General features: G+C 38.9%; 2 protein-coding genes across 5 annotated transcripts in view; one reads left to right on the top strand and one right to left on the bottom strand.

The window, feature by feature from the left end:
* Positions 1-2,190: 2,190 nt before the first annotated feature.
* MRPL14 (mitochondrial ribosomal protein L14) lies at positions 2,191-23,470 on the bottom strand. Its single transcript, XM_087965874.1, has 4 exons — positions 23,364-23,470; positions 13,926-14,024; positions 6,354-6,446; positions 2,191-3,052 (listed from the first exon to the last, which is right to left on the bottom strand). The coding sequence occupies exons 3-4, from the start codon at positions 6,425-6,427 to the stop codon at positions 2,689-2,691; spliced, it is 438 nt and encodes a 145-aa protein (XP_087822000.1). The 5' UTR covers positions 6,428-6,446; positions 13,926-14,024; positions 23,364-23,470; the 3' UTR covers positions 2,191-2,688.
* Positions 23,471-23,515: 45 nt separating this feature from the next.
* TMEM63B (transmembrane protein 63B) overlaps positions 23,516-26,798 on the top strand; it is a 92,122-nt gene continuing 88,839 nt past the window's right edge. For all 4 annotated transcript variants that reach the window (XM_087965873.1, XM_087965872.1, XM_026681159.2 and 1 more), the window contains exon 1: positions 23,516-23,706. The gene's annotated coding sequence lies outside the window, so the exon portion shown is untranslated. The remainder of the gene's footprint in view (positions 23,707-26,798) is intronic.

Genomic DNA, 26,798 nt, shown 5'->3' with positions numbered 1-26,798 from the left:
CTTTATACCCGTGCTTTGCTATGAAACTATGTGATTGGGATTAGTTTTTGGGGAGGAAAATAAGGTGGGGGGATTGTGCCTCTGCCTGCCAGCATCCATCGGTATTCATCTGGCTAGCATCCAGTCAGTGTGAGAGAGTTGAGGGCTTGTTTGGAAAGTGAAACAGTATTTGCTGTGTGAGCAAGGAGACAGCAAGGAGCCTGGCCATGGCTTAGCTCAACTGTTCTGTACTAAAGCTGGTTGCTGCCCTGAAACTGAAACTCCTCTCCTCTGCTTGTGTTTTGCATTTGGAAGAGATTTCTTTTCAGGGGGAGTAGAACTCCTCAGCATCAGAGCATGTTAATAAAAATATATGAAATACTAATGTTCTGATGGTCATTTTGAAAAATCCTTCCTTAGTGAGCACCTAGAAGCCAAGAGGAACATAACCAAATTTCAAGTTTGTAGGCTTTACGGTTCTGGAGATTTTGTGACGATGCGTGAATAGTATTTCACGTTTTTATATACAGTATATAGATTTTATATAATTTTATAAATAAAATTTTTAAATAAAGATAAAAAAGAGGGAATTCAGTGGTTTTTGTCTTCGTTCCTTTAACACAACTGCTTGTTTAAGTGCCTTGTTAACAGAAGAGAACAAAAGCATTTTACATATATTCAATGCTGAAAGTTTTTCTCAACAAACAAAATTCTTGAAATCAAGCCAGAAGCACATAGACATGAATCACCACAAGATGGCACAATGAGAAGAAAAAAAATCTTCCATGCTCCCCACAGAATAAACCAGGAGTGTGCAACCTTGGCAACTTTAAGACTTGTGGACTTCAACTCCCAGAATTCCTCAGCCACCCCTGGAATAAACCAACTAAGGATTTTCACTCTTGTTCTTTACATGCTAACTCTGCTTTTAAAATACTAAATATTGAATCTCCTACAATTTTTCTACAATCTTACATTTTTTTTCTACCATATCAGTCCTTACATCTAAAATCCTTTGGAGGAACTACCTATCCCTGTGGGGATACAACCAAAGATTTATACTTCCATGTTGTGGAAATCCAGAGTTTTGCCACGATTATTCTGGTTAGACTTTATTTTCTGCGTCAAAGTAAAACAGAATGCCAGTGATAAAAGGCTTTGCATAGCAGTAACTCTCAGAAGGTCAAAAGCTATTCATCAATAACATAAAGGCCACAATTCCACTCATGAGATTTGCATAATTTATATTTGGTGCCCCTAATTTATTCAGCTACCAATACAAAATCAGGATTTATATGGCATAGATTGCAGATAAAAAGAAAAAAACAACAAAGGACTGAGCAATTGGAAACCACCCGATGGTACATGAGTAACCTGAATATCCTAAGGGCTCATAATTTATGAAGGCTGGAAAGATGGGCATGGTATCAGGATTTAATTCTGAAAAACCATTTCAGAAGCATTCTGCAATCCATGCCTCCAGTGGATTGCAATTTTCATCATCCAGAACCAGCACAGGGTGTGAGCACAATATATCTGTAGAGCATTAGTTTGGGGGAAGCAAGCATGCAATGCACATACTCTTTCTTTCTAACACTATTTATTTAAATTAAATGAGAGTATGATGTAGGTGCTGCACTAGACTCTAGGACAGGGGTGTTAAATTGGGGGCTCGCAGGCTGAATGCGTCACAGGCAGGCCACACCCACTCCAGCTCAATGAATGGGTAAAGTGTCGCAAAATGTCACGTGAGTGACGCCGTGAATTTGACACCCGTGCTCTAGGAGAACCAACTTCAGGACTCCCTCAGCCATAGCAATTCACTGGGAGACTTTGAGTCACTCCCTGACTTTTGGCCAACCTACCTCACACAAAAGTTGTGAGGAAATGGGAGGAGGATACTTGCTCGCAGATAAGATATAGAACTTACACATAAATTAAACCTACATTATTATCAACTCTGAATGATGTTTAACCTATTGATTAACAGGGTGACCTGTGTCCTTCACATTGGTTAGTGAAATCCCAAACTACTGGGTTTAATTCAGTGTGCAGAAAGCATCTGTAAACAATGAGGAAAGATAAATTATCAAAATGCGAAAGAAAAAATGAAAACGTGACAGAATAAAAATAACAGAGTGGGGAACCTCGTTGTAAGAATAAAGTAAGGTATTGTTTAAGAAAGTGAAAAAGGGAGAGAAGCGGGAATAGTAATGTTATTTATGACATTCTTTATTTGCCATTTCCTTTTTATTTGCCTTTATCCATTGCATAAAACCATGCTGGAATTTACTTTTAAAGTTATTGCTGGCTGGAATCTGAACAATGCACAGGATGTTTTAAGAATAAAACTGGGGAAGAAATAACTCACAAAAATAACTGGAGATCTATAGAAAAGAACAGACGATGGTCAAATCTTTGACACTCCCAGCCTTTGCTTTCTCCTTTTCCACCTCTTTCAAAACCATAAATCATACAAAACAGTTATTTAACACTCTGCCTTTAATTAAATTAGTTCAGAAGAGCAATTGTTACCCAAAATAATGGAAAGTGTATTTCCCCCAAAGATGTCTTAGCACTCCCTGCCATCCTCTTCCTACTTTTTTTCAAATACTTCTTCCTCAATTCTGGGAATGAAAAGAGAAATGCAACTCAGGGGACACTCCCACAACATCCCCTTCTTTGTCATGCGATGCCCTCCCAGGGAAGTCACACAAAGTCTGTGGCAATGGCCAACACTTTGGAGAATTCTTTTTTTTTCCTCAGCAGAGAAGGTATAGGTGTTTTGATCCGTGTCCCAACTGGATTCCCATTATCTTCGATGAGCACCACGTTGTTAGAATCAAACCGAGGAGTCATGCAAGGCCCGGGAAACTTGCACCCGACAATTAACGCCTTTTTCTTTTCCCCTTTAATAGCCAGAAGAATTCGATCACCCACTTTGCCCACTCCGTTTTTGGTGTAGACGTGGATACATTTTGGAGGCCGGTGATACGGTGTGTTCCCCAAGGCGCTGTTATCAACCACTCGCACACGAGTCAATTTCTGGATATAACTGCACACATTGCTGAGGCTGATAAAAGAAGAGAGAGAAGTCTCAATAGATCTCCCGGGGACGTTAAGTAAGCCAAGGTCACTTCAGGATCCATTTCAAGTACAGGCTTCTCTTTTCTCTCCAACCTTGCACACTCCAAATGCTGGCCATATGTTTGGGGGAATCTGGGAGTTATATTTGGAGGGCAAAAAGTTGGGAAACTTGCATTAACAAGGACAAATAGGCTGAAAAACAGCTTCTACGCCAGGGCAGTAGCTCTTTTGAATTCTGCTGTATACTGCAGTATTGTGTGGTGTCAGGGGTTTTTGGTTCAATGTGTGGAGGGTGAAGGATGTGTGTTTGTCTTTATTTGTCCTGGCCATGGTCATGATGTGCACTGAGGATGGTGTTTGATTTCGTTGTACGAGGTGCAACGACAATAAACTAAACTAAACTAAAATTATGGTAATCTCCTTCACAATAAAAACAATATTGTGCCAGAAAGTTAAAACCAGCAATATAGACAAAAGAGGACTGAAACATATAAAAAGATTAAAGAAACATACTGCCATTTTAACAGTGCATATACTGGCAATCCTCAAATTACAACAGTTCATTTAGTGACCATTCAAAGTTACAACAGCAGTGAAAAAAAGTGACTTAGGACCATTTTTCACACTTACAACCGTTCTAGCGTCCCCATGATCACGTGATCAAAATTCAGATGCTTGGCAACTGACTCATATTTATGACACTTGCTGCGTCCCAGGGTCACATGATCCCCTTTTGCGATCTTCTGATAAGCAAAGTCAATGGGGAAGCCAGATTCACTTAGCAACACTTACTAATTTAATAACTGCAGTGATTCACTTTACAACGGTGGCAAGAAAGGATTGTAAAAAGGAGCAAAATTCCCTTAACAAATGTTTCATTTAGCAACAGAAATGTTGGGCTCAATTGTGCTTGCAAAATCAAGGACTACCTTCACCTATTTATGGAGAATGAGAGATGGAGAAAGAAAGCATCCATTCCATTATGAAGCTTGATTCTCACACAGAAACCTAACACTGATTAAATATTTATCTGGCAGGCTTATGTTCTGTCTTATATTCTGCTACCCCACCTCCATCCCCTTTTGCTAGCATTAGAGAGTTACATAAAGGGTATCTGGCCAACAGAATCAAGTTGTAATCCTACCAACACTTAGCATGCAGTACCCCCACTTAAAAGCAATGGGACTTAACTTCTAAATAGGCAATACACTTACCATATAGTCAATACAGCTTTGTACTTTTATAATGAGAAAAGGCAAACTGTGAGACTTATTGACTCGTTTTAAAAAATACTTGTACCCATAATTTAAAAAGTGTTGCACGTATTTTTTGAGTTTTAACAGAACAAGGGTCTGGTTTTTAAAATCAATTTATGTAGGGTCCACTTCCTTCATAAAGTTAAGTCACTAGAACTCTAGCTATGCAAGACACACACTTCAATCCCAATAAACTTTAGAGTAATTACTTGCTGTTTTAAGTATATTCATTCTGTTTTTCTCTTGAAGTGATTGCTATACGAGGAATCTTTAATGTAGCTCTGGGTATGAAGGGCAGCTCTTTGGATTCAAAGGGCAGCAGCTATTTCCAAACAGACAGGAGCATCAATGAAGCCCCAATCAGCAATTCCTCAAAGCAGCTGAGTCATTTCTCTGGGATGGTGTGGCTCAAGGGTGTCAAACTCACGGCATCACATGATATATCACGACTTTGTTCCCCTTCGCTAAAACGGGGATGGGCATGGCCAGTGTGTGACGGATCTGGCCTGTGGGCCGTGAGTTTGACACCCCTGATGTGTCTTCTCCCTATTACAGCAAGATTCCCTGGAAGTCTCAATTTCTATCCGCATTAAACTTTTTTCAGCCAAGCACCATGATGGCTAGATAGTCTAGAAATCGCAATCTGGGGAAGCCAGGTTCAGCTCAATGGGTCAATGCTGAGTTTCTCATCTCATAATGGTATACTGTATAACCTGTTTTGGTCACAGTTTGTTGAGCAACCCCTAGTAGCCAGATTCATACTAAGGTTATACAACTTGTTTGACAAACTGTAACTCTTGAATTCACAGTTCCCACCAAGCCAAAAATCAAACAAAAGGTAAGTTAGGGTGATGCGAGACCACAAGCAGCATGGAACGTTCTGGTGTTCTGGATCTGGCTCTGAATACGGAGATGGCAAATAGACGAAGTAGCAATATGCAGCCACACAAAACAGAACCAAATCTTTTTTATATTTTCACTCAGAAGAATACTCTAGGAGACTTATTGGTTCTAAAAATATGTTTGCTATGAACTGCATCTTTCAAAATGCTCACTGGTAAGTAGGTGGCTTCAGGGCTTTAGTTTTCAAGGATCACTCCAAAAATTGAGGAACAGCCAGCCTTTCTCTCAGGGTTTCCCTGGCTCAACCAATTATTCATTACACAATGGATGAATCACAAATGTCAAGGGTCTTTGTTCCCTCTTGAACATCAAGTATTTTGCAGAAATATTTCCCGCACAGTTGTAGAGCAGGAATATAATGATAAAGGGGGAAGGGCACATACCTCTACCTATCCAAATCTAATGAGTCTTTTGGAACATAAAGCTGACTGTATGCATCAGATCATTGATTAAAGAGATTCAAGTACCTTCAAAAAGCAAGGGTGTTCTGTGAGGAAGATGGGCAGTTAAGAAGTCAGCCTGAAAGCTTCTGCTTTAAGCAAGCTCCTGGATACAGGTTGTCCTCGACTTATGAACCCTATTGAGCCCAAAATGTCTGTAGCTAAGCAAGATATCAGTAGCTGTTAAGGAAATTTTGTCCCATTTTACGTTTTTTCTTGCCACAGTTGTTAAGTGAATCTCTGCAGTTGTTAAGTTAGTAACACGGTTTTGAATCTGGCTTCTTCATTAACTTTGCTTGTCAGAAGGCCGCAAAAGTTGATCACATGACCTCGGGACACTGCATAAATACATGCCAGTTGCCAAGCACCTGAATTTTGATCATGTGACCACGGGGATGCTGCAAAAGTTGTAAGTCTAAAAAACAATAATTACTCACTTTTTTCAGTGCCGTTGTAACTTTAGACAGCCACTAAATGAATTGTTTTAAGTCAAGGACTACCTGTACAGGGTTAAATCCCTGGAGAAGAGTCTGTAAAAGGGGACACCTTCCAGTCTCCTCCTAACCACAATCACCTTTTTCTCAATCCAATCTGTTTCACAGGATAATGACAAGAATAAAACGACAATATAAATTGTCATGGATACTTTTGGAGAAAAGACACGGTATAAATATAATGAAATAAATACCTGAAAGTACGTATATTTGTTGCCCTGCTTAACTGGGGAAGAGCCAATCCCAGGTACCGATACAAAGGAACCATCGGGATTCCAATTAGAAGCCTGGGTAAAAAAAAAAAAGAACAACAAACAAAAAAGTTTAATTTGTATTTATATGAATAGAGCCAACTCCTAGGGGAAAGCAGAATTTTTCATTCTGCTGTCCCTTGAAAGATCTGATGCTTGCATTCAGAGGTGGTATTCAACAGGTTCTGACCAGTTCTGGAGAACCAGTAATGGAAATTTTGAGTAGTTTGGAGAACCGGCAAATACCACCTCTCACTGGCCCCACCCCCATCTATTTTCTGCCTGCTGAGTCCCTTCTTTTGTTACCCTGCATAGGAGAACAGAGCTGGAAAGCAGGTTAGTGGGGTACGGAGGGAATGAGATTTTATTTATTTATTTGTTTGTTTATTTTGTCAAACAATTATTAGATAACAGGTATAAGTATAAACATGGTTATAAATATATGAAATGGATACGAATAAGAAAAAAAAAAGAAACAATAGGACAGGGACGGTAGGCACGGTTTGGTGCGCTTATGCACGCCCCCTACAGACCTCTTAGGAAAGGGGTGAGGTCAATAGTAGACAGTCTAATGTTGAAGATTTTGGGGTTTGGGGAAGAAACCAGAGTCAGGAAGACTACTCCAGACATTGACTACTCTGTTGCTGAAGTCGTATTTCCTGCAATCAAGTTTGGTGCAGTTTATCTTTAGTTTCTATCTATTTAGTGCTCTTGTATTGTTTTGGTTGAAGCTGAAGTATTCATTGATAAGTTGGACATTGCAATATATAATTTTATATACTATACTTAGATCGAACCGAAGGTGGTATAGTTCTAGGTTGTCTAGGTCTAAAATTTCAAGTCTGGTGGCATACGGTATTCTGCTACGAGTAGAGGAGTGGAGGATTCTTCTCGTAAAATATTTCTGGACTTTCTCAGTTGTATTAAGATCAGATAATTGGGAGTTGTACTATCAAGCTACAAATCTGATGTGGGTTAAGGAATGGATAACACTAAGAAATACTAGATTGTTGACATTAGAAGGACATGATTTGTTGTTGGGGTGGCATGCTTTTTTATGGTATAAAGGAACTAAAATACAGGGGTATTTTAGAAGACATCATATACGGGAGTCTCTGTGATTAAACTGGGAGAAGATTAAAAGACAATGTTATTTGAAGATTCCAGTCTGGTTATCGACTATTGAAGCATTTTCTTATCCTATAATATACAAAAAGGAACAAACAGTTAGATATGGTGAAATATTGAATGAAAAGGGTGAACTCAAATCTATACAAAAGCTAGAGAAACAAGGTATAAAGATGAATTGGTTTTCATATGCGCAAATACATTCAAGGTATGATAAAGATTCTAAAATGGAAGGTTTCTATGATAAATTGACTGATTTAGATTTTGACAGGTACTGATGAAAAGGTGATTAAAAAACTGTATGGATATTTATTAGAAATTAAATTAGAAGAAGAAGTTAAAGAAACTATGATTGCTTGGGGGAAGAATTTTGGATATGGGATTGATTTAGAGAAATGGCAAAAATTTTGGTCTCAAAATTATAAAATGCCAACAGCATATAAAGAAAATTTGTATAAGATGTTTTACAGGTGGCATTTTCCCCAACAAGAATAGCAAGAATGTTCAAGAATAAATCCAAAAAATGTTGGAAATGTCATCAGACACCTGGCTCATATTACCATATGTGGTGGACTTGTGCAGATGCTAAAAAATACTGGACTAAAAATCCACATGTGGTTGGAAAAAATGACAAAAAAAACATATAGACTTGAAACCAGAGATATTTTTATTGGGAATTTTACCTGAAATATATAGTAAAGACTTGAAATACCTGATTGTAAATGTATTAACAGCGGCTAGGATTGTATTTGCTAAAAACTGGAAAAATGAGAAAATATCATCACAGGAGGAAATCATTAAGAAAATATTGGAATGTGCTGAAATGAGTAGATTGACATTTGAAATTAGAAAACAAGAGGATAAACAATTTTATAAAATTTGGGATCTTTTCTATCAACGGTTAGACAATGAAATACAGTAATGAAATATGTAGACTTTTAGAAAATAATAAATATATAAAGATGTACTTCTTTCTTATTATATCTACCAAATGATTTTAGGATAGATTTGGGATGATAATATGAACTGTTATAAAATAAACTAAGTAAATTATGATTATCTTGTAAAACATGAATGAATAAAAGTATAGTCAAATGATTGATTAATAATGATACTAAGGTATTTAATTTTTGATTGAAAATATGAGACTATATGCAATGTAATTGTAATTGAAGACTACGAAATGGAAGCACAAAAATAATTCGTAAACCAACCGGCACACTGTATGTACACATATGGAAGATAGCTTGATGTTTTTATGTTTTGTTTGTTTATGTTTGTTTTTAAAAGCCAATAAAAATTTTTTTTAAAAAAAGATCAGATATGTAATGCGGGTTCCAGACTGATGAGCTGTATTCAAGTATTGGTCTAGCAAATGTTTTATATGCTCTAGTTAGTAGAATGATATTATCGGAGAAAAGGCTATGCAGGATTAGGTTAACAACTCTTAATGCCTTTTTGACTATGTAGTTACAGTGGGCTCTAGCACTTAGATCATTTGAGATGAGTACTCCAAGGTCCTTGAAAGGTCCAAAAAGTTTTTGTCATCAACAATGTCTTTACAATTCAGCTTGTATTTTATTTTTTGATTTTTTTGCCAACATGTAAGATAGAGCATTTATTTGTTGAGATTTGATGTTGCCATTTGTTTGACCATTCTGACACATAGTCGAGGTCTTTTTGAAGGGTAGCAGCATTGTCAGTGGTGTTGAATAGCTTTACATTGTCAGCGAACAGAACGCAGTTGCTCTTAATATAATCATTAATATAGAGTATGAAGAGTTGGTCCTAGAACTCTGCCTTGGGGGACACCACTGTTGACAGGTACAGGATTTGATAGGGCGCTCCCAATTTTGACCATTTGTTGCCTGTTTGACAGGAATGCTTCTATCCAGTTATGCAGGTATCCAGATTAGTAAAACTTATATTTATTATACTTATACAGTTATGCTTATTTTGCAGTAACCTTTCCCCAGGAGTGGGGAGGGAATGGAGATTTTACAGTATCCTTCCCTTGCCATGCCCATCAAGTCACTGGTAGTAAAAAAATTTGAATCCCACCACTGCTTGCATTGTATTGTTAAGCCACAGCCCCCATACTGTTCCTCCAAAAGAAATAAATACAACAGAATTAATGCGAGGCAGTTATTCATAACACAATGGTACTGTACTTGGGGAACAAAAAACACACACCAGGGCTGCTTTCTTCAAGGGCACAGATCCTCATTGTCAAAATAACCTTCTGCTTTTACAATTGCTGGTTGTTAGCTGCTAATTGTGGAGGACATGAGTACAGAGCATAGTCATTTAGCACAGCATTTTCTATCCTAATGGTCTCCAGTGGGTCCTGAACTGCTGGTTTTAAAGCTTTAAAAAAGAAACAAGATTTTTAAAAATTCAAAAAGCTGACACAGATATCCATCCCTTTGTTATTTACTACTTTTTCAGAGAGAGGCTAGCACGTGAGCATTTTTAAAGAAGTTTGAGCTGCAGAATTTTAAAAGCTTATTTGGTATCAAAATTAAGGGTACGTTTAATTTCTTTATTTGCAATGGAGTAGTGATATGGAATTTCTAATCAGCAATTTGGAAGAAGCTTAATTTAAAAAAAAATCCCCAAATAAAAATCACCCAATGATACTTCTGGAATACAAATCTATTTTACAGGAGTATAAATAGATTAAAAAAACTTTTGAATAAAAATCACAACTACCCTCATTCTGATTAGCTCCTTTAATGTAAGTCCTGTGAACATGCCGTACTAAGTTTATTTTGACCAATTTAATAACTAAGCTATATACGCATTACTACCAAACTATTTATTTTTTATCCCAGGCTTATTTTTTATTCTTTATAGAACCTTTATTCTTTTCCTAGCTTCCCAATACAATGTACAATACCTAACAGAAAGATTCTCTGTCCAGTTTTTTTTTTTAAAAAAAACAAGTTTTATTGATTTTTCAAAAACACACAAATCATCATTAACCATTACATGCTTAAACCTTTTTCCATTATAAATTTAACAAGTCAGATAAAACCTTATTTTATACACTATAATTCTGTTTTAAACCATTTCCATATAAATATACAAAAACCTCTTATCCAATTTCTCTTTACTTCTCTTTACTCTTATTCAATTTCATTATTATTATCTCATCTATTTCTTTCTGACTTAGTTACCATTATTCTCATTCTATATTTCTGCAAGGTTTTATTAATTCTCCCAAAAAAAAAACATATACACACAACACACAAAACATAAAAAAAAATCTTTTTGGAAAGTAACTTAGCCCCAGGTATCTCTCTCTTCATGGACTTCAGTCATATTCATGCTCATCTTACATGTCATTACTTATTTTATTTACCATTCTGAATCTTCTATATTAACTTCTCCACACATTTCACTCTTCTTAATTCTATCTTAATTAATCATCTTAATTTGAGTCATTATATTTGTATCTTTTGTCCATTCTTTATTGTCCCTTTGTCTCGTTCCTTATAAAAAAAAAAAAAGAGTTTCTCCTGAAATCACTAATCAGAGTATGATGCCTTTCTATCTCCCCACTAAATTAATCAAATTAACATTTAAAATAACACCCAATACCCAATCCGATTCTGCTTGGTACGTTCTATCTAAATAGTACATCCAAAATAATTAAATACATAGTTAAACAATAGATCTAAATATTGCATCTTATAACATTCCCATTGCCTTTTCCAAAAAACAAATACTATAATAAAAATTTTATAATAACATCAATACCATAATCTTATTAAACTCTTTAATTAAAACTCAATATTCTAAGCCTACCCTCATATTATTAAATTTTAAAACCAATCATTATTAAACATTTCAACATTTTAATCTCTTATCAACTCTTAAACCATTTAAGTTTTCTATTTCTAATACAATGCTACAATATCATCTTATGTACCTTGCAAAATCTTTTTTGAAGAAATTATACTTTACCCTTTATCCCTAAAAAAGATTCCTTTTTTCCCATCTAGTTTCAAAACTTTGTAGCTTTTCTCCACCTTTTCCCTTCCTTTCTTCTCCCAACAAACCTTTCTACCCCGCACCTTCTTCTAGCCTCTGCCTTACTGGCTTCCCTTCTCTGTCATGTTCCTTTTCCCTTTTGTTTTCTATCATTATATTGATTTTGCACCTTATTTTTCCCTTTCTTAAGTGTTTTTTTAAATCTTAAGTCCTTTATTTCTCTTCCTTTCCCTCTTCCTTCTTTCTTCGTCGAATTCTGAGATTCATTAAAAATGGCTTCCTCTCCTTCTTCTTCTTCTGCTGTCTTTATCTGTTGTAATGTTTGTTGATAGTTAATAAGCGCCATTTCTAAAAAAAGGAAGGCTTCTTTCAAACCATCTTTACCATTTTTTTTGCTTGCTCATATTCTTTTCTCAGTTCCTCAACAGAAAAAGCCATTATAAATCTTTTCTTTTCTTTTCCCCTTCTTTCTTCTTACAACAACCAGAATATTCCAAAAAAAATAAAACAGTCCCAAAGTTATCAATCAGTCCAAACCAAGGCAGAGTTCTCACTTTCTCCTCCTGGGGTAGTATCAATCAGAAAAAAAGAAAGTCCAAATCTGTTTCTTAAAGTCTTATTGCAATATATTTCAGCCTTCAAATCCTTAAGGCATCTCCTCCAACAAAGTCTTAGCATACGAATATTTTTTTTTTAGTCCTCTCCCTTCCCACTCATCACTTAAATCCGGTTTTTACCTAAAAAAAATAGGTTTCTTAATATCAGCTTATTAATTCCGTAGGGAAGGAGAGTAAACTTTCCTTTCAGCACCACCAAACTGCCGCTTTTTTTCTCTTCTAGAAGGTATCATTCAGAAAGTCATAATTTTCAGGAATTTTGTTAAATATGTCTTAGAGTCCTGGGAACCAAGAAAAACTTTCTCTTTTCAAAAACTTTCTCCACTTCCTCCTGCGCATTCTTACCCGGCTGCCAGCTTCTTTGTGGCGGCCATTGCGGACCGCCGCTGCACCGTCTTGGGAAAAGGGGGTTCTGCCGGCCGGGGCGGGGGTCTGCAACACCCCCAAGCCCCTCTCCGGATCCCCCCTATCTTCAGCTGCCCCTGCAGGGCAGCCTAGCTCCGGACCCATCCGGATCAGAGCACCAAAAGCGGCTAGCGCAGCAGGGATCGCGCAGCTTCGCGAATCCCTGCCGCTCGCGAAGCCGACAAACCGGAAGTCCCCAAGATTCTCTGTCCAGTTTTTAAGCCACTCCAAAAATACTGATTTCATTAAAGACTAAATTTATGTATGTATACATATGTGCGTGTAAATTTTTGAGTGTGTGGTAGATTCCAAAGAAACCACAGAACTGCAAACATCTTTCAGATGCATAGAGCAAGATCTTCTGGCTCTAAATAACCCATTTGGAAGGAAAGTGTTCTTAGCAATCAAGATCATAAGCATTTATTTGCTTGTTTGCTTGCTTGCTTATTTATTTATTGATTTGATTGATTGCAGGTTTTAATCTCACAATTCCACACTGGTGAAACATTTACCTTAAAAATGATGTAAATCAAATAAATGGACAATCTGCCTTCTAATAATACACAGGGGGAAATTACTATCTACATTCCAATAATACGGGGGGTATCTTCTTTACTTTTTTCTGTTGAGTTATTAAGTCTTTTACAGCTAGAATTCTGGAATAAAAGCTTCATGACAAAATGATACAAAGTAGACCAGACAAGCCTTGTATAGTAAAGATGCAAGACTGAGTAAAAATAGCTCTCTGTATAGATCATGTATAATTTGTTTTTAAAAACACTGAATTATTACAGTGAAATTATGTCTATATTAGAATAATTTTTCTTCTGTTTTGCTTCCCCTTTTGCATCTCTGTGTTTATATACACATACCATATGTTTTGCTTCTGAGTGTTTATTTTCCTAATAACAATTAAATCAGTTTTTCTTCTTTTTTCCCATCCCTTATGATAAAAGGGATTAAAGGGGTAAAAACTCTGAATGTAATATAAAGATGGAACAATGGGAGAATATATTGATAAAAGGGCTGTAATACACATATCATAATTGTGAAGATATTTTTTATGAAAAATATACCAGTGATATTTGTCACTGGAAAAATTGTCTAAAATGTGTAAAGGTACTTTAAATGAAAGTTGGAAATGTGAACAACAAGAGGGGACATTTTTATCATACTTGGTGGAACTGTAAAAAAGCTTTAAAATGGATTCATCAATGCAGAAGATTTTAAAGACCAATATAAAATAGAAATCAGAGATACTTCTTTGGGGACTGATGGATAAACAGTTGGGGGGAAAAACTCATGGTACTGTACCTTGTTTCTTCAGAAAAATGTTTTAATGCACAAAGATGGAAAGATTTGACATTACCTGCAATGGAAGAATGGACGGTGAAAGTTGTTGGAGTTGGCTGATGGCAAAACCAGCTGCTTTAATCAGAGAATTGGAAGCCCTTTCTGGACTTTCTGCCTAAAACAAAAAAATATGAAATTATAATATATGGATATGATTAGAATAACAATAACAGAGTTGGAAGGTACCTTGGGGGGTCTTCTAGTCCCGTGATGGTGAACCTATGCACGCTGTCACCTGTTGCTCTTCCGGATTCTGTCAGCTGGTCTTCGCGCACGCAGGAGCACCGGAAACCAGAGGAGCAGCTCCCCTGTGCGCATGCATGCACCAAGCAGCTGGTCTTTATGTGTGCATGCGCATTAGAAACAGGAAGACCAGGTGGCCAGCATGCATGCGTGCACCGGGAGCTGCTTTTCTAGTTTCTGGCACGCATGCGTGTTTTGGGACTCGGTGCCTTTTCAGCACGCACGCTCCCATTTCAGAACTCTGTGTCGAAAAGGTTAACCCCCACTGTTCTAGTCCAACACCATGCTCATACAAGAAACCATATACCATTTCAGACTAATGGTTGTCCAGTCTCTTTTCTTAAAAACTTCTAGTGTTGGGAGCATCCACAACTTCTGGAGGCAAATTGTTCCAATGATTTAATTCTTCTAACTGGCAGGAAGTTTCTAAAGCATTTCAGATATCTCAAATTCTGTGTGGTGGGAAACACCTCTCTACCCGAGTCCTATCATAGAAATAATAGCACAGGTAGTCCCTGAGTTATGACCACAATTGAGCCCAAAATTTGTGTTGTTAAGTGAAAGATTTGTTAAGTGAGTTTGTCCCATTTTACGACTTTCCAGGCCACAATTTTTAAGCGAATCATTGCATTTGTTAAATTAGTAAAATGGTTGTAAAGTGAATCTGGCTTCACCATTGACTTTGCTTGTCAGAAGGCTGCAAAAGGGGATCGCATGACCTTGGAACACATCGAGTCATAAATATGAACCAGCTGCCCAGCATCTGATTTTTGATCATGAGACCATGGGAAAGTCATAAGTGTGAGAAATGGTTGTAAGTCATTTTTTCCAGTGCTGTTGTAACTTTGAATGGTCACTAAATTAACTGTTGTAAGTTGAGGACTACCTGTACTTTTCTGCACTTTCAACTTTGGCTTTTTTTCAGTCTTTACTTTTTCTTTTTGTCTATTTTCATCTTAATTTTTATCTTATTTTTATCTTACTGGTTCTTGTTAGTTTTTATGTCTTTATTTTAAAATCGAACAATTTCAAAAAATATGTAATTGTTTTTAAGAGATGGTTAAAATGCTTTAAATTGTTGTAAAATAACTTTAAAATACTTAGCAAAGATCCATTATCTGGAATTTAACATAATCTCAGAAATTAGAATTAAAATTTAATCCTGATTCATTTTAGATTTTTTGTCCTATGTCATGTTTAAAAAAAGACCCTGGATACTTTAAGAACCACTTTCAATGAAATGATATAAACAAAAAGTATCCCTGCCCACAATTAGGAGTTAGTGCTTCCTTTTTAAAATATAAATAGTTCTTTTGTTTTTTCATTCCTTAACATGTGATTTGCACCACATGCTGCTAACTAAGATGAAATGTTGCAGGAAATCACCCGCCATCTAAGCATGACATGCAACATTAAATTATAATATGATTTACCTATTGAGGCATAGCATATTGTGCGGGCATAGTGATTCTGTTGGGTTAACCTGGTTTTAAGGTTTAGCATGTTGAGGAAATGGATCAAGGACATTTGGAAGGGGACATACTCCTTGATTGTAATTTCTTCTGTACTTCTCCAAATGTAAAGTTTTTTTCAAACTGGTAATTTATGACTGGCTGTTACACAGAGTCTCTTCTAAAGATTACAGAAAGAACATAAGATAGGCAAGAAAAGGGATATCTGCAATTCTTTGTTATTTATCTCATAATAAACCATTTTTTCAGGCAGGCCTTGACATTTCATTTCTTTAATCAAACCCACTGATCAAAAATAACTGCTACGCCAAGAACAAATTTGTATTCTGAGTATAAAACTGATATGTTGAAAAGTGAGTTTTGACACAAGATTATTCTCATTACTGGTGGCGTAGTTCTTCATGACTAGAAACATCAAACACACAATTATTTTGTAACATTAAGCTGTAATTGCAGTTCCTTAACCTCTTATAATCAACCATTTACATCAGCATAAAAGGAAATCATCTGAACACTCTGAATCAAGAATTTTTGTTTTATCTCATTCTCCTTAACTGCTAGGAATTATTTGAGAACAAATCCACTTTGAATTCAAACTAAACTGCATAAAGAATGGAAAGAACTAATTTATTTAAGTATGCAGATAGATATTTGGAAAACTACTAAGGACTTTCAAATGTATGTTCATCTTTTAAGGCAAATTTGGGAAAATAAGACAGGGAAGATGGAGGGATCAATCCTTTCCTTACCTGCAAAACCCATAAATCATTTAAAACAGGACTGTCACAGCTAGATTGTTGGCCAGTTTGGGAGCAAAATCACATGATTAGCAAAGACAACAAATCAACAAATATAGACAAAACCTTCTCCATCTGTTAATCCTTTCTGCAAGGTCTCCTCACTTCCACATTCATATTATCTTTGTAAGTCAGTTGCTCAAGAAAAACCTTTCCCCCCAATTATGTCCAGGTAATTGAAAATAACAAAAACACTGGAAATCCTTTGGTTCTGGGGTGACAGAAGCCAGTGTCACAATATTATTCTATTAAGTACAGCATAAACACATTGACAGAAAGACTAATTTGTATTAGTTTACTCTCCTGCTGAGATCTTTCTGAAAATATGCTTATCTTGACATAAAAAATAACATACAAATTACCTTACCTTTTTAACTGCTCTGGCACCAGAATATTTCACGCTTCCTCTCAAACATCTAACAAAAATTTGAAGCACCTTGATTTTCTCAACTGGAGGAGCTTCTGAAACCTTGCACCAGGATTGTCAAAAGCCCATGAGAATGTGGACTGATATATGACACTGCTTCCCAAACTTGAGTGAATTACCCGAACTTGGGTACAAGTGGGGGTTTGGGGAGAGTTATGACACACAAATAATGTCCCAGAATGTCCCAATATTAATGGGGACATTTGAATAAGGACTTTATGAAAAGGAGTTTTGGATACTGAAGGAAAACGTTTAACAAGCACTGCAACACCATGTGTCAAGTCACCTAAAGAACACCTTAACCCAGAATATTTCATAGATCCTCTCTATCCCACACTGTTGTCTTCAGGAGAATTCTTTCTGATAGATAGGATGACTAATAGTTACCTAAACAATGAACAGATGGAACTGGGCTCACCTGTTCAATCCTCTACAAAGAAAGAGTGGAAGACAATAAATGATGTTGCTACCATAATTGCCTACATAGAGGTGTTTCATTTGAAGGTGGAATACTCATGGGAATGATTATGTTGTCATCGTGACCTTCCCCATAAAAGACTGTTTAATCAGAGATTTTGGATTGTATTGTTTGTTGGATAAACTATTTCCAGTCCAAGCTGTTTGGAGGAAGATCTGACTCTTTTCATATTATTTCTCTCACAATGCAAGAGAAATTTAATATACAAAATCCATCTACGTTGAGCAATTTCCTATGTAAGCACTGACATTAAGTTCTGGAAAGGAGCTAGTGTGGACATTTAAAATATAATCTCAGTGTTCACCCCAACCCCCATCAAAATCTTGGTTCCCAGTTCCAAATCTATGTCTATTGAAATAGCAATAACACTTAGATTTATATATCGCTTCACAGTGCTTTACAGCCTTCTCTCAACAGTTTAGAGCTAGCCTATTGCCCCCAACAATCTGGATCCTCATTTTGCCGACCTCGGAAGGATGGAAGGCTGAGTCAATCTTGAGTCTGTCAGGATCGAATTCCTGGAGTGGGGCAGCGAGTTAGCCTGCAATACTGCACTGTTCCACCACAGCTGTTACTGCAGTGCAATCGCTACTGAATTTGTTTCAGATACACAGTATCAGGAACTATGGTGGGATTCAAAAGTTCCCACCAACGATTCTGAGGGCGTGGCTGCAGGGATGTGCGCGTCAAACGCATGCTTTGCGCACGTGTTAAAACAGTAAAAACTAAGCTACTACACCTCTCAGCTGTTTAGCACAGCAATCTACTCTGCCACACCAAACAGCTGAGAGGTTAAAAAGGACCTAAGAGCAGGGGCGGGCAGATGGGCCCAACTGCAGAGCGTCGGAGAGACTCAGAGCGAACAGATTTTCTGCCAGCTGATCTTCAGTGCTACCGGTACGCCAGAACTGGGCCGAACCGGTAGAATACCACCACTGATCAGGAGGCTTCACGCTAGCTACCTTTACATTTTGCTTCCTTTAAAAAATTATAAATTGTCATTTTGTTGTTTTAATTTCTTAGCAGTTTTGGATGAAATTTAGAGGCAGAGTGGCTCATTTTGGAAGTTTTATACATTACAAGTTTCAAAAATAGCCTTTCCCATTTAAGTTTCCCTAAAATAATAATAATAATAAAACAAATCCAACTCATCAGCATCCCTATATATTAGGGAGGTAATAATTAGAGCTTGTCCTAATTAAGCTGCCAAAAATTCAAGTTGAATGTAAGCACAAGGAAGGAAGGGAGTCAAAAAATGGCCATGAAGTCTGAATGGAAGAAGTATATCAAATTTCCTGGATTATTGGAGCTAATTAGACCAATTTCAAAAAATGTTCTTTAACTTTCAAATCTTCCTTAGGATTTCATGGGCAAAGAAACGTGATTGCCCCCCATATCAGTTTTTTAAATATAAGTTTTAATAACTGTTGGACCTTAAACTTAAGTATATTAAGTGGACATGTGGCAGATCTCATCACAAATATTAGATACACTGCTTCAGTTTGTTCTTTGTGTGCTTCCGGTTGTTTCTTGAGAATCATAGAACAAACCATTTTTAATATACTAAAGATATTGGGAAAGACAGATCCTTCCTGTTTCTCAATCATTCATAACATTCCACAATGCAAAGGATGTAGCTTAGATGTTTTGAAAAATGCACACGTTGTGTTCTGGCCAATGTAACAACTGTTTTTAACTGCTAAAGTCTTATGCATGCTTTTTTGAGAATATAAGAGTGCACAAGAATTTAGCTTTGAAAATTGATCAGCAAATAATATTGTGCATTAAAGTAATATTATTATAGCAAAGCAATAAGTTATTTTTATATATCCAAGTAATGTGTAATTAAACTGAAAATAATGTATCTTAAAACTCAATTGCCTCTCCATTAAGTTTCTAACAGCCTACCCATATGCCCTCTTAAATATATTGTAAATGGAAACAGAACTAACTTTAATTCACTGATTGAATTAAAAGACTGAAGATCTAATTAATATCAGATGTATTGTTAACAGTGATAAATGCCACCAAAAAAAAAATCTGTTTGAAAGTATTGGGAGAAAAGAGTTACAAAGTTGTATCAAGACAGGTTAATATCTAGGCCACTTCAGAGATGAGGATGTTGAGATGGCAGTAACTTTGAATTTAATTTTCTAACATATAAAGTGTGTGGCGAGATAAGACTTAGGGTTTTTTTTGTTTTTATCTTCTCTTCTACTGTTTTCATTATGTGAGGGAAAAGAGAAGGAACTATTAATTATTTATACACAATTCAAATCATACAAATATATTTGTATAAGAGTGTGTATCTGGACACACACAGACCAATGATAAAGTACAAGGTCCACCATCCAAAGAGGATTCCTTGACATGAGATTTGGTGCAAGTGTGAATATGGACAGTTCTCAACTTAGGACCACAACTGAGCTCAAAATTTCTGTTGCTAAATGAGACATTCATTAAGACATTGCTTGCCATAGTTGTTGTGAATCACTTGCAGTTATTAACTTGTTAAAGTGAATCTGGCTTCCCAACTGACTTTACTTGTCAGAAGGTCACAAAAACTCATCACATGATCCCGGGAGCCTGCAACCATCATAAATATGAGTCAGTTTCCAAGGGTCTGAATTTTGATCACATGACCATGGCGATGTAGCATCAGTCATAAGTGTGAAAAAATGGTCATGTCACTTTTTTAGTGACGTTGTAACTTCCAAAGTCACTAAATGAATTGTAAGTCTAGGATTATCTGTATAACCTCAGGTCATGTTTCCAAAGAAAATGACCGCTTATTGAAGAAATAACATACGCACTTGTTATTAAATCTTCCTGAATAGTCCACATTTGCTTATTAAAGTTGTGCACATATATTAGAGCATATTGTCTCCAAGGACACCGTAGACAATCTCTTCTAAGAAGGCACCAGTCCCATCTAGATTCACTAAGTGCTTTCATAGTTCTAATCTGCTACCTGCTTATTTAGGGGAACATTTTTAACTAACCAAAAAGCTTATTGACCGAATTTAAACAAATGCTTTTGAAACAGCCCTAATCAATAAATCAGGTTGTGTTCTCCACTGAGAATCTTTTTCCAGCAAAACCTAGGAAAGAAAAGTTGATTTTCACTCTTCTAAATCCTTCTCCAGAATACTACCCATGTTTCCCCGAAAATAAGACCCAGTCTTATATTTTTGTGGTTGCCAAAATAAGCATCAGGGCTTATTTTCAGGGAGGTCTTATTTTTTTCATGGCTGCAATGGAGCAGGAGGCATGGGAGGGGTAAAGGACAAAGTGATGCACTTGGTGCCGTGGCCTCTAAGCGAGGCGGTGAGGGGGGGTGGAGGATGAAGTGAGGCAAGGGGTGCGAAGCTACTATGCATACCCGGCACCAGCTTATCAGAGGGCCCTGCAACCAGGCCATCAATTGCCTGGCCTCATGGCAGCGGTGGCAGCTCCAACAACCCATGAAGATCGCCAGCTTACTCGCTGCTGCAACAGAGCAGGAGGCTGAGCGATGCACCAGTGCCGCAGCCACTAAGCGTGGCAGTGTGGGATGCAGGATGAAGCAAGGTGGTGTGGTGGTAGAGAACGAAGCTTCTTCTCCTTGCTCACTGCCACATCAAAGCAGGAAGCTGAGCAATGCACCAGTACCACTAAGTGAGCCAGTGATGGGGGTGGGAGGATAAAGTCCCAACAGTATCCTTGACCGCCTGGCCTGCAGAGACCGATGCTGGCAGAGTGAGGTGGTGGCGGCCAGAGCAGCCCCTTCCCCATCTTACCCAGTGGCAGCTATGTAAGTACTACATAATGCCCTCTTCTCCCTTCTGATCTGATGTGCTATACAAGTCCTGTGGCATATGATGACATAAAAATCACAACTGCCTCAACTATCACACAAACAATGGAAGCTTCAGACAGAAACATGCATTTTGTATTGATAAATCTAGGATTGTACCCCGCAAATGCTGAACCGGCATTCACATGCACAGCAGAGAGCACAGTAATGTGGCAAGAGATTGTTTCCAGGTCAAAGGAAGGGGCCTCGGCTTGCAGTTCCCTTGGATAACCCTTAGGAAACATTAACCGAAAATTAATCCAAGCTATCAATTTGTTCCGCAACAACAACAACAACATGCAACCCAATTGCTTCCTCAAATTGCAGAGTGAGAAATTATCTTTCAGACAACTTTTCAAGGCTCTGGCTCATTTTAATCTCTCCTCTAGAAGCACAGAGGGCTTCTGCCAAGCCGCAATCTCAGCTTTATATCCAGGCAGCCCAGGACCAAATATTATTTTTAACTTAGAATTGACATAACAACAATACCTCTGGATCTCAGCAATGTTTGAAGGATTCTGCAGAGGTGAGGGGAGATTTGGGAACAAAATGTCCACTGTCATGTAGCTCACAAGGCTTCTGTCACTGAGTCAATCAATGCTTACCTATTCTATCAGCACATTGGCTAGAGTCCTCATAACTCCCTTAAGCATGTCACTTAAAGGCCCTGCCCGCCTGCATTTCTCCACAACCTCCATTTCCTCCTTGGCCACCTTACATTGCCCTTATATCAACCCATCTCATGAACAAAGCAATCTTTACTTGTTCCTAGCTGTACTGATTTTGTTTCCTTATTTCAACATCACCAAAGAATAGTCTGAGAATGTATAATACTAGTTAGACTTTGTTACCCATTTTCTCAGAGGAGACATCAAGTGAGCAACTCTAAGAGTTACATAGAAGCACGGAATCTTGAGTTTTTTTTCTTTTTAATTTATTATTTTTTAAGTATTGATCTCTTTCTTTTATTTTTCATTATGATGGTTTATCACAGTGAGCCAAATGTTCAGACTGGTTTTGGCATTTTTAACTAATTACCTTTCCCAAGTGTTTCTTTTATTAATGTTTGTCATAGATGTGAGCTTATCCCAAGCTGTTTCATGTCACTTACTGACCCACTAGCTCAGCTGGAAGTTAGTTCCAAGCTTCCACTACTCTGTCAATACTTTCTAGCACTACTTTTGTGCATCCCTCCTGTCAGTTGGAGGTTATGCCCCTCATGTTCTTGATTTTTGCTTAATATTGAACATATTGCCTTCTAGAATCTTATTCACATCCTTAATATCAATCAGAATAGAGCTGGAAGGGACTTTGGAGGTCTTCTAGTCCAACCCACTGCTCAATCAGAGTAGAGTAGAATAAGCTGGAAGGGACCTTGGAGGCAGAGGTCGGATCTGACCGGTGTAACTACCGGTTCTGAGATTTTACGTTTTGCGCGCGCGTGTATATCGTCGTCAGCTAGCTGCCTGGACAGCTGAGCAGCACTGCGCGTGGGTGCGCAGCGGTTGAAAAAGCACTTTTTTCCCACTTTTCCAACCGCAGCTGTGTCGCACAAAGCAGCTGCAGTTGAAAAAGCAGGAAATAAAGGTCAGGTAAGAGCCCAGGCGGGCAGGTGGGTCAAAACAGCAGCAAACATAGAACCGGTTCTATGTACGCTCTCTGTTTGCTGCTCTTCAGAGCAACCGGTTCTACAGAAGTGGACAGAACCGGTAAAATCCCACCCCTGCCTAGGAGGTCTTCTAGTCTAGGCTCCTGCTCAATCAGGACAACCCATACTATTTCAGATAAGTGAATATATTTAATATATTTAAAGGTTTTGTATCCTCCCTTCCCCTTGTTTTCCAAACTGTACATATTTCTAATCTCTCCTGTTTTCTCCTGACAGAATATTTTAGCCTCCACTGTAGGCTTTTTAATCTCCATGAGCAAAACATCTCCTAGACTCTTTTCTTACCTGCCTTCCATTTCTAACACTAACTTCTCTCCAAGTTTTCCAAAAGGAGAGTTTTCCTCCACATGTATGTATATTATATACGACCGCGCTGCACGGCCTAACTTCTTTTTTTCCCCATCACTAGCACGAAGCCCCCGTCCTCATCTTAAACTATGCCGGCCCTCCAGCTCGAAGCCGCGTGGAAAAGAGGGAGCCGCTCCCCACCCGAAACGACCCCCCCCCTTCCTTTCCCAACCCCCATCACTCACTCGGTCTCCGGGCCAGAGGTTCTCCCGAGCACGCAGGCGCAAAACAGCCTTTCCAGGAGAAGGGGAGGAAAGGCCGCACATGCGTAGTAGAAGGCGAGACTCTTTCGCCGGCACCGGGCAAAAGGCCACGCCTCCTTCGCTCTCGCTCTCGCTCTCCCTCCCTCCCTCCTTATTCTTTTAGCCTGGAAGCTGGAGCAGGGAGGCGCGAGCCAATCCAAGGAGGCGAAAGGCGTCTTCATTTAGGAAAGAGGGGAACGTCGCTAAGGAGAGCTGAGTGCGCTGGAGGAGCGGAGGGAAGCGGAGCCTGCGGGGCGAAGTGGGGGGACTCTACCTTGGACGCCAGGTAAGCCACCTGGTTGTTACTCCGAGTTCCATTGCAACAGCGCTTCCCTTCCCCTGTCCTCACCCCCATCCACCCGCCCGCCCGCAGCGATAACAACTCCAAAATCCTGTTTCCACAAGGGAAGCTGAGTCGCCCCCGAGGAATCCTTGTGGGCGGGGGGAAAGAAATGGCTTTCCCGTGCTTTCTCGAGGACTCCCTTTTCCCCAACTCGGAATCTGTTTACACGGGAGAGATCTGCGCCTGGGCTTGCCAGTTCCCTCCCTCCTCTGCCTTGCCCAAGCCTAGAACAATGGAAGCGGCGGCGGCGGCGGCGGCTTTGCTGCTCGGGATTCCGGCCGATCTGGCGCAGGCACTCGCAATATGCAGTGGTGGTGGTGGTGGCGAGCCGGGGACGCGGAGCTGGCAGTGCCTCTCGCCCTCTACGCGTCTGCTTTCAGTCCCTTTGCGGAGCCCTGCGGCAGGCAGGATCGACGGCTACCTCGTTCTCCCCGCTGCGTTGCTCCCGTTTTGGTGGGACTCGCTTCCCCTCCCCTCCCCCCCACCCTTTCGCCCGCTGGATCGGACGCAGTTTCTCCTTCCTCGCTTCCTCCCGCCCTTAAAAACCCACCTTGGCCAGTTGCTGTATTTCGTTCCGGGTTTCTGGGATTTCTTTCCCAATGTCAATGGGGGGGTGGGGAAAGGAGGAGGGCAAGATGAGGTGGGTGGTTTTTTGTTGTTGTTTTTTGTTTTTATTTTTTTTGGTGGTGTTGTCAGCGGAGGGTCGTGGCCTTTTATTTTATTTTATTTTCTCCCGATCCCGAGGTGAGCCTGCATGGATCTGTTGGTGCTGCGTGCGGAAATAAGGCACGGGTAATCTAGATCAAGATGGCACGGAGAAGAGAAAGAAAGGCTGGGTTGCTTCTTTGTTGCTGTTTCCACTCTGGATGGTGTGATGGTGTTGGTCCGCGAGGCTGCAGTCACTCCCCCCACATCCTTGGGCATGCGATAGAGCCTGGAAGGAAAGTAGAAGCGAGCCTATGAGGGAGCAAGTTGCCTTTTCATGCGGCTTTTGTTTGGGAAGATTTTGCTGCAGTTTGGGGGGGGGGGAACGCACCAGGTGCTTCAGAGAATTAGGCCACATAAGCAGCAGGCAGGGAGAAAATCAGATCAGTTCCTAGACACCATCTGCACCTCCCCCTTTACACCACAACAGAAGCTTTCTGTCTTTTCCAGGGATATATATTCTCTTGGAGGAAGAGTGATTGACTTGTTGCTGTCAGTCAAAACATATTTTCCTACCTATGAGGGACAAAAAAAGCCCTCCCTCCCTTAATATCTGATGACTGCCCTGAATTTCTGCTCCCACAATCTCCATTCTGTCTGGGCTGCTGGCTGGGAATTAGGTCTTCAAACATACGACTACAATGAAGCCCAAAACTTCTGTTGCTAAGTGAGAAATTTGGTCAGTGAGTCCTGCCCCATTTTACAATTTCTCTTGCCACATTTGTTAAATGAATTACTGCAGTTAATAAATTAGTAACACGGTTGTTAAGTGAATCTGGTTTCCCCATTGATGTTGCTTGTCAGAAGGTCACAAAAGGGGGATCACATGACCTCGGAATGCTGTAACCGTCATAAATGTGAGTTAGTTGCCTAGCATCTGAATGTAAATCACGTGACCATGGGGGTGTTGCAACAATCACAAGCGTGAGAAATGATCATAAGTCACTTTTTTCCAGTGCCCTTGTAACTTTGAACAGTCACTATGCAAACAGTTGTAAATCAAGGACTACCTGTGTGGAAGTTAAAATCCAACACATTATAGGGAAGCCTTGAGGAATGATATGGTGTAAAACCTTATCCAAATGTTGCAACAATGTAATACTGTTCCCCTTCTTGCAAGATCTAAAGTCTATATACCAATCCTAAAACTAAATTGTAAGTGTATGTAAAGATATTTTAATTTGGATTAGATCTGCTTAAGTTTTTTTTTTTTAATCAGCTTTTCTACTGGTTTGTTTTGCCTGGTATTTCCTTGTCCCTACAATTCATTTATTCTTTCCTCCCTCCACTCCAGTAACCACTTCCATTGAGTATCATCTTCAGACTGCTTTTGCTCTGATTATATTTTGTTGAATAGAAAAGCAAGCTGCAAGTGGAGAGGAAGATACAGAGAGATTCCATTCCTGATCATATTGGGGATTTATTTATTTATTTTGCCGTGGTTTCCAAAACTCCGTTGTTTCCATTTGTTCTAGTTATTGTCTTAAACTTAGTCAGGGTCTACTAATGTGGGTGTGCCAGGATTTCAGTGTGTCAACACCTGATGATAAACCACTAACTGACTTATATAAAATTGGCGAGGCAGACTGTATGTTGAGCGTAGCAGTCAACCGGCTAGAAGAGAGATTTTGCTCTAAAACAAAATGCTTAGCAAGTATTTGGTATGGGACAGCCCTTAGGAAGGACCTGGGCCTATGCTATTTGTCTTTGATGTCATTTTAACTAATGACTGGCTTCTAAATACATAAAAGTTACGCGAGCCTTTTGAGAAATTGGTGAAAGATTGGTATCCATTACTTGCCATTACAAGAAAGCACATCCTCCTGTTGCAAATGTAACCCTTAAATGTGAAGGAAGGCATTGAATTCTCATTAAAGTGGTGAAGTTAAGCCAGGAAATATTGACCTTCCCAAAGCCGCCCAAGTTGTTCATGGAATTTTAATGCTACCGCTCCCAATGTTTTTCTTTTTCTTCTCACTGAAGCTTTCAGGTCTCCAGATGTGAGTTTCAACCGTTGACGGTATGGCATGAAAAGATTCCTTTGAGTCAGGCTTGGCTTCTGGGAGCCTTGTGGGCACATCCCTGCTGTTTTCTTGGCAGCAGTATAGAAATGATTTGCCATGGCCTTCTGGGATTTTTTTCCTTTATCTTCCTAAACTAGCTTTCAGACATGGAACTCCCTGGAGTGTCTCCCATCAAGAACTAAATTCTAAATTCAGATAAACTGAGCCAAATATTGCCACCTGCTGCGGAATGCTGAAATGCAGTTATATTGTAGCTAAAGAGACAGAAAATGAATCCAAGACGCAATAACCCTTGGATTTGAATCT

The sequence above is a fragment of the Notechis scutatus genome, chromosome 1, assembly GCF_049901735.1.
Source record: "Notechis scutatus isolate UNSWTSFEM ecotype Mainland chromosome 1, rNotScu1.2, whole genome shotgun sequence".
Lineage (NCBI taxonomy): Eukaryota > Metazoa > Chordata > Lepidosauria > Squamata > Elapidae > Notechis > Notechis scutatus.
This window is presented reverse-complemented; position numbering and strand designations above follow the sequence as displayed.

What these genes read in the sequence shown, in the direction of transcription:
- MRPL14 (XM_087965874.1), bottom strand. Translation starts at nt 6,427, where the DNA reads ATGGTTCCTTTGTATCGGTACCTGGGATTGGCTCTTCCCCAGTTAAGC. An exon ending in ACAAATATACGTACTTTCAG is followed by an intron (nt 3,053 to 6,353) that starts GTATTTATTTCA and finishes TTCTTTTATCAG; the next exon opens with CCTCAGCAATGTGTGCAGTT.